Source organism: Monopterus albus, unplaced genomic scaffold (assembly GCF_001952655.1).
Source record: "Monopterus albus unplaced genomic scaffold, M_albus_1.0 scaffold21.1, whole genome shotgun sequence".
Lineage (NCBI taxonomy): Eukaryota > Metazoa > Chordata > Actinopteri > Synbranchiformes > Synbranchidae > Monopterus > Monopterus albus.
In genome coordinates, this window is record NW_018127901.1 from 3,423,481 (window position 1) to 3,431,698 (window position 8,218).

At 44.6% G+C, this 8,218-nt stretch overlaps 3 protein-coding genes across 4 annotated transcripts in view; all 3 read right to left on the bottom strand.

The window, feature by feature from the left end:
• Positions 1–3,294, bottom strand: part of arl9 (ADP-ribosylation factor-like 9) — a 5,079-nt gene extending 1,785 nt beyond the window's left edge. Inside the window, 4 exon segments of the mRNA XM_020594049.1 lie at positions 1–23; positions 1,402–1,577; positions 1,650–1,827; positions 2,728–3,294. The exon segment at positions 1–23 is cut by the window's left edge and continues 7 nt beyond it. Of these exon segments, the coding sequence (XP_020449705.1) occupies positions 1–23; positions 1,402–1,577; positions 1,650–1,827; positions 2,728–3,081 (731 nt within the window). The 5' untranslated portion in view covers positions 3,082–3,294.
• Positions 3,295–4,425: 1,131 nt separating this feature from the next.
• On the bottom strand, positions 4,426–5,499 carry LOC109956741 (snRNA-activating protein complex subunit 1-like). The gene has a single exon (XM_020594087.1). The coding sequence runs from the start codon at positions 5,497–5,499 to the stop codon at positions 4,426–4,428; it is 1,074 nt and encodes a 357-aa protein (XP_020449743.1).
• A 715-nt stretch (positions 5,500–6,214) lies between these two features.
• Positions 6,215–8,218, bottom strand: part of srp72 (signal recognition particle 72) — a 14,676-nt gene continuing 12,672 nt past the window's right edge. For both annotated transcript variants that reach the window (XM_020594029.1, XM_020594028.1), the window contains exons 18-19: positions 7,835–7,994; positions 6,215–7,103 (exon numbers count right to left, since the gene is read on the bottom strand). In XM_020594029.1, coding sequence (XP_020449685.1) covers positions 6,923–7,103; positions 7,835–7,994 — 341 coding nt within the window. In that variant the 3' untranslated portion in view covers positions 6,215–6,922. The remainder of the gene's footprint in view (positions 7,104–7,834; positions 7,995–8,218) is intronic.

The window sequence follows — 8,218 nt, forward strand, 5'->3', positions numbered from 1 at the left end:
ATGCTGCAGGCACCTGGAAGATCCTGGAAACAGGAGGGAAACATCTGGGAAATTTACACACTAGATACTTCACCAATATCATTTTATATCCAACCATCTGCATAAAACGGGCTTAGTGGAAAATAAGTTGGAAAGGCTACTTGTATTCATAGGCTTGTCCTCTAGTTTTGTCTTTCTGGGGATGGATGGGTGTACCTTTGCCTAAATCAGTTCAACGTCGTTTCTCAGGGGACAGATCGTGTTTACATAGTATTTTAAAAATAACTAACAGCTACTATTGTTATCGTTCATAACTGGAAAAGCAAAGGTAGCCTGGAATATAACAACTGGCTGTGAGCGGCTCCAGTGGAGCAGAGGAGGGTGTTAAGGGCCTTGGTAAAGGTCACAGTGGTGGCTGCTTTATCCATCTGTCCCATCCAGACTTAATTCTTCTGGTCCGAAGACTGAACCAATGACCTTCTGTTTACAAGCTCCTATCTCTGACACACAACCACTGCCCCAATTTATTAATGATGGTTCTGGCAGCTGAGAAAAGAAATGGCATCATCTGATGCAGGCAAGCTTTACTCCTGTGCTCATGGAATCAGAACATTAAAAACCAACTGGTGCTGCACAGGAGGTACGAGCTGCATGTTTGCAGAGGAACAGCTTCAGTCCTCCTTCTGTGTTGGCACAGTACTGAGGGTAGGTCACGCACGCCGTGGCAGCGCTCAGAGTCCAACACACGCTATAGTTATATGCATAAATCAGAAGAGAATAGTGTAAAAATACAAGCCTAGCATCAGCTGATCTGTGGCGTGTGTAGACAGATGGACTGATTAAAATAGATTCCTGTTCACACACGTGAGAGACAGGTGACTGAAGATCACAGCTGAAACACCACCAACAGTCACGTCAGGTTTGGGAGTGACTGACAATCATGTGTTTGAATCTTTAGTCGTGACGCTGTGCCTTACATTTGGAGCACAGGCTGATGATGAGACCACACGAACACCAGAGCTAAACAAATCAGTTCCTCAGTTATCAGCAACTATTCTCATGATTGTTAATGTAATTTCTTTAGGCAAACTTTCAGTGGCTACAGCTTCTGTTCTGGTTCCAAATGCTGCTGCTTTCTACTTCTTCGCCAATAATAAACAACACATTTGGGTTCTGGAATTGTGATCAGACTAAACAGAAACAGTGACGGACATTTTCCACTGTTTTAAGACACGTTTAGACCAAACAACAAATCAAGAACATAACCAGCACATTAACTGATAACAGAGGTAATGAATTGTTTCCCACATGGACACAAACGAAGCTGCATTAAAGGTTTCTAGTTATAAACTGTGTAAGGTTCTTCAAGTGTACAAAGCCCGTAGGTTTTTACTGACACCAGTATTTGTCTGCCATCCTCACCTGTTTGTGGGCCAGCACCATAAGAGGCAGGTGGGGGTCAGAGGTCAGCAGCTCATGTAAATGTCTCTTGGCCACCGGGAAGAGCTGTGGGTCGGAGGAGTCGACGACGAACACCAGCAGCAGAGCCTTACAGAGGTACCTCTGCCAGTACGGCCGCAGCTCCTCTTTACCTCCAACTGACAGACAACAGACAGATAACTGTGACGCTGACTTGGAACAGAAGCGATCGCTTAAGAGTCGGGACTTACTTTCTAGGAAGTCGATTTGCAGGTCCCCTCTGCTGATGGAGACGGCGCTGAAGCCCTGCGTCGGCCGCACGCCCTGCTCCAGGCTGCCGGTGGACAAACAGTGCAGCAAACTGGTTTTACCAGCTCCATCCAGACCCAGAACTAGAACCTGTGTCCCCCTGGCCTCCACAGGCCTGGACTGAAGCACACACACACGAGAACAAGGCTGTGTATTATCTGAAAGTTACTAATGCCAGTACACCAAGATTAAAAGGCTGTTTTCTTTCAAGAATAATTGCAGTTATTTTTTTCTGTTTAACAAATATTACAAATATCCCAGTCTTCTGTCTCTTAACATGATACAGAATTATGAGACTTTTCCCTTAATGGAAAAAAACGGTCTTAGCAAAATTAAAGGCAGATTAATAAATAGACAACTTATTGCAGTTGTATTAGCACTTTATGGGCACATACTGTGCACGCCCGCCCGCCAAAAAACTGAAATGAAATTACAGTGAAATGCCAAAGATTTGTATGTTCTTGAAATATTAGAAAGCCTGTCCCCATTAGAGTTTGTCCACTACAGACACATTATTGGCATTAAAATGATTTAACAGTAGATCTGACTGAGCTTCCAATGACAACTTTAAACACCTGACAAATGTTCATGTTACAGTTTGATGCCAAACCACTGCTAAGAAAAAACTTTTCTAAAATGTAGAAAAAACCTCCCGTGGCTGAGTTGGACTACTACTACTGATGTGGGAGACAGCAATGGCCTACATTTCCCAGAATGCCTCAGAAAACCTAGGCGAACTTTCCGCAGGGTTTTCGTCATAAAATATATTTAAGTTAAGCAGCTTATTAATACGGTGTTGTCATAAGTGAAGCCCCCGTTTAACAGTTACGGCACATTCTGCTCTTTTCTACTAACTAGGTTAGTAAAAATGTTTTCTACCGCGGTCAAAGTTACCCCTGAAATGAAATGAGATGAACGTGAGGAGGTGTCCCTCAGGGTGAAACCTGGCGGTCAGTCCGGGGGCTACGTTGGAAGCAGCTCCGTAACAACACCCACCGTCCACCTGCAGTCACATTTTACCTCTGACGCCTTTGGAGCTTCGGCAGCAACAGCGAAAACCCTTTGCTCTGCTTCAGCTTCCTCTCTGCTCTCGTCCTCTCTCCTCTCCTCGCGTTCTTCCTCTCTGCTCTCGTCCTCTCTCCTCTCCTCGCGTTCTTCCTCTCTCCTCTCCTCGCGTTCTTTTTCTCTGCTCTCGTCCTCTCTCCTCTCCTCCTCCTCGCTTTCTTCCTCTTTGACACTTCTACCGTCTTGTCCCGGCCGGGTCTCCGGCTTCTTCTCCCCGCGGGAGGACGCGTAGTTCCAGGCAAGGTAAGCGACTGCGCCCGCCACAGCGACGGAGGCGCCGACGACACCGGCTTCTCTCAAACCGAACATGGTGCTCAGCTGCCGGGTTTACTCTTCTGATTTGGCACCTGTTACCAACATTGTGTGCGCTTTGGTGACTCTTCAACTTGTTGGCAGCTTTTCCACATGTGGATCAGCACACAGGAAGCTCGGGAGGAAGCTCAGGAAATGATGCTTCCGGATTGAACAGCGCTGTTCTTTCTGGATGCGATGTCTCAGTCTCACCGTGTGGGGGCGCCACCAGGTAATCTCATTACATTCATTCAAAACGTTTCACCTGTTATACCAACGTTTGTACGCTACTTTATGGTTGTTTACATTTTATACTACAGCAGTAAATACTGATACGACTGTGTTTTATAAGGTTTAATTATTAATTGTGCAGCTGACACCCAGATTGGCCCCTCTCTGTAGGGCAACTCAACAAATAAATTATTAACTTCCTCCGGATAAATGCAGACAAAGCAGAGATGCAAAGGACGGAAATGCCTTTAATGATCATCTCATTTCTGCAAACGAAAAAAGTCAGAATGCTTATTTTGCATTGTTTGCTTGGTAATACCGCTTATTGTGTTATATTACACATCCCTATGCTGGTTTACTGTTTACTTGCCCCTTGTTTGGGGATATGTACATACACATTGAGAGCTAATGTACCAGAGTCAAATTCCTTGTGTGTCCGACACACACCTGGCCAATAAAGCTGATTCTGAGAAACCTTGGTGTATCTTGGACAGCAACATTACATTAAAATCTACATGTTACCATCTTAAACATACAGTAAGAGGCTTTAAGTCCAGTCAGGACTTAATCCACGCTTTCATCTCCAGCAAGTCGGATCACACAAATGGTATTTTCTTGGGTGACTCAAAAATAGAATTCAGAAAACTTCAGATCATTTGGAAAGCTACTGCTAGAGGCCCAACACAGGCAGAGAAAACTGAACATATCTTCCCAGTTGTACCAGGTCTTAGGCATCCAGAGATATATTTAACCACCTTAATTTGAATGTGCGACTCATCAACAAGGTAAGAAAAAGCATGTAGTCCCACCACAAAAAGTTGGAGACAGCAGATCCAGCTGCAGGTTTACAATACCTGGCTGAATTTCCTGAGAAAAGACAAAGTCCATCTTTTGAAGCCAAACCATTCCTCGGTGAAACAGGCATAAAACAGGAATGAGAGTCAGTTTATTAGCAGACCAAAACATTTATTCACAAATTAAATGGCTCCAGTTAAATAGCCTATCAATGCAGAAACTGAACAGACTGATGCCGAGTGACAATCAGCTCGAACATATTTATCAAATTAAAACATATCTTTCCAAATGAAGTGAACTAGGTTCAGCCTGAACCTCTTTAAAGTCCCCTTTCCATCACAGTTTGTAGGGAACTACATGGCTGGTCCTTTTCACAGGTACCTTGTCCTCTGTGTCAGGAGTACTCAGGAGCCAGTCTTGGTGCCTGCTCCTCTCCTGCACCACCCCGAGACTCCTCCAGGTCCGGGCCCTCAGCGATATATGCTTCCTTCTCTGAAGTACAGTTGGTGGAACCTGCTCAGCCTCTGAGCCTGAGAAGTCCACTGTCTCGGCCTGGCGGTGCCTCCGGGACTTGGGCACGTCTTGGAAGCTGCTGTAGCTCTTGTGCTTGATGGAGGACAGGAGCCTGGCCCTGTTGCTGCTAGATTCGTCTTCAGCTGGCCTCTCCTCATCAGCTCCAGAGGTCTTGTCTTTACTAACCAGCGATAAAGACTTCTGCTGCCAAGCGGTGAACTCTGACACGCAGTCTTTGAGGCGGGAGGCAAAGTCTCGATGGACTATGTTGACCTGGGAGCTGACCTCCACAGTGGTCTCCTTCAGCTGATCATAGTATCTCTGGATGTGGGTCAGTTCCTCCAGGAGGTCTGCAGAGATGAGCTCCTGCACTGCCGTGCTCTTCATCAGAAACTCTGCACACAGAGGTTCCCTCTTTGGTTTCCTCTGCTTTTGGAAGGTGAGAAAATGTGGCATGGCGGTGTAGTGTATGGCTTTGGTTGCAACAAGCTTCTTGTATATATAAACCACATCATGATGCCCAGCGTCCACAGAGTCTTTTACAAACGTCTGAACTTGATCCCAGTCCTTCAAGGCGAGTCTGATCTTCACAGGCGTCATGGCAAGTTGTGTGTGGTAAAAACCAAACATCAAATACAAGCCTCCAACTCGAATCTGGTAGCTGTATGGAGGCAGGAAGTACTTCATGGCTGTGGCTAATGTTACTCTGCAGAATCTCTTCATCTCACCCGTACCGCAGATACCTCTGAAGATATCTGAGAAGCCCATCTCCCTCCAAATGGCTGAAAACACCTGATATCTCACTGATCCCGCCTGCTGGAAACAAGCCAGGAGTTTCTCCACATCTTCTGTCAGAGGTGGGTAGAAGAACTCCTCGTAAGTGCGGAAACGAGGCATCCTGTCCACGAAACAGCGTCACAGGTCAAGACCAACACCGTCAAAACCGCTCGCCACGAGTCCGCAGGAGGTGCAGGTGAGGTTCGCTTTTGGCCAATCACCTGCGAGCTGGGTGGGCGGGGTTAATTCTGACAGTTAACCAATTAAGTAACCCAATTAAGATCGCTGTTTACCTTTTGCTTCTACAGCTCTCCATGGAGGTCGTATGTTAAGAACACGATTAATAACCTATAACATTATGAGGCCTCAAAATACAAAGAAGACTCCTGTGAAATACATCTAAGCAGTCTACACGTGGTTCAGGCAGGAATAAGGTCGCATCAGAACAAACGTATTAAGCTTAGAGGACATGCACCTGTAAAGTGATGCAGTCTATTCTGCCAAGACAGCATTAATCTAAAACCCACCTCTTTGCACAGACCCAGTCATCAGGACAGTGGCTGTGAAGGGTCTGATGATGCTGAGCCAACATGATTACCCTCTGCTCCTCCACAGACACACACAGTCTGAGCATGAATCCTCAGAAGTAACACAGGGGTCTCGAGTTGCTGTTGTGAGGGTTTATTAAGACTTAACAAAATGGGGGACCTGCCAAAATAGCCTCTGTTCTCATTTTCTGAGTCATGCATCTGAAAGCATTCAAATTATCGTTCACTTCAAGACCAACATTGGAGTTCAACAATAAATCTTCTTTGACACAGTAACCAACACCTGCTGGTTGATGGACGGTTTACTGAAAGTAAATGGGACCATTTAAGGAAACACCATGGACCAGAGTACGACACCCTGATACACAAGACATATTAAGGACAATTCTTCCAAAAGTGAACTTCAAGTTAACATTGCAAAAGCAGCTGCTTAACTGACCTTTAACTGTGTCATGATGATTTCAGTCCTAAAATGAGTGTTTTTTAAATAAATAAAAAGGCTTAACAAATTGACTACCTGCATACAGTATACTTGCATATGCACAAAAAAAGGGGAGAAGAGTGTGATATAAAAATATGCATTGTTCAATAATAACGATCAAAGACTCATCTCTGAAAACCAAGTAATAACACAGAAAAGAATTCTTTCCTGTCAGTGGACCTTTAATTAAAAACAGTTAAACAACTGTGTTGTTAAGGTTTTACTTTCCCCTCTAAAGGTCACTACTTAAAATGAAAGACACCTGAGGACACATCAGCTTTTGCAGAGCAACAGAAAGTTAATTTTAGTGGAGCTGCCCTGTAAATATTGTCTCTTCTGTACTTTTAAAAACATGTTCATCGTGTAGAAGAGCAAAGGGGAGATTTTGGTTTTGATATTAAAACACATGATGAGAAAAAAAACTAAATTAACATCGAAACAAAAAAAAAACAACGGTTGATTCCTCAGCCACAGATGTCGGTGTGTCTGACTGCTTCTCTGCCTCACATGCTGACTACCAGCCTCCTTTGCCTCCCTTCTTCTTCTTCTGTGGTGCCTTCTTGCGAGTGGCCCCTGAAGCTGCGGGTTTCTGCTGTCGTGGGGGAACCACGTTGCTGGCAGGGGCTGTAGATGAACCAGACGCAGACCCTGGTCTGGGGGAGGTAGGGGGGCTACTGGCTGTCTTACTGGCATCCCTGGAACAGAGGAAGAACCACAATGCTGTCAGAATAAAGCAGCGCTCTGGCTAAAATGAGAGCTGTATTATCATAACCTCTTGCAGGTGTTGCAAGAGAGTTTCTTTAGATTTGGGTACAAGTGCTTAGGAAGCCCAGTTTAATCTACAGGAGCTGCTGTTGGCTCATGCTACATATTTTATCACCTTATATTTGGACACAGATCAGGTTTGCAGCCCTCATGCTGTCTCTGCTCTAACAAATGTAAAGATAATCAATTACAAAACACAAAAGAAGAAAAGCTCATGTGAGAAGCTAACAAAGTGTTGGTATTTTGACTCGATATAATTTTCATTGTAGCTTGAACATAACTGACTTCTACCTAGTGTCTAAGTGCTCATTCAGCTGTTTTAGCAGCGCTCCCAGTATCGCAGTAGAAATGTTAAGGCTGCCAAACAGCTCATCTATTTTGCCAAAGAGATTTCCTTGTCTAATTCTGTTAAAAGTTATGAAGGCACCTTTTGAAAGCTGTAATTTTATATTTTTAAAAATGTCGCTGGCCGTGCCCAGTGTTGATGAGAGTTCTCCTCTGGCTGTGACAGTATCCTCCTTATTTTTGGCCAAACAACACCAGTGTCCTCCACTGTGGAGCCACTGGCTGAGCTACAAACTCACTCTCAAGAACTTTTCCTCCACTAGTGGAGTTGATTGATTACGAGGTTTCAATCACCACAACTTGCAACCACACTCACAGCTCGGCCGAAGCTCCCGCCATCGCTCCCTGTGTGCCTTTCCCTATTTGCTCCTTCTTCTTTCCCTTCTTCTTGCCTCTGTAGTAGGAACGTTCCTTCATGGGCAGCCACCTCTCAGGGTCAGGGGTCGCTTTGGGGTCGCAGTTTTTGGGCAATTTACCTTAAAAAGAAAAAAAAAATCAATCATTGAAGGATGGAACTCAGCTCAGCTCGGAGTGAGTACTTTATCAACTACGTAAATAATTGTTTTAAAAGGTAAATGAGAAAGGTTTCAAAGGATAGTGAATTACAATATATCTAAAAGGCATTGTCAAGAAGGAAAAAGCTCTAAAGTTGTATAGACAAAGACTTTAGGTCAATGCTGCAACAAATTACAATACAACC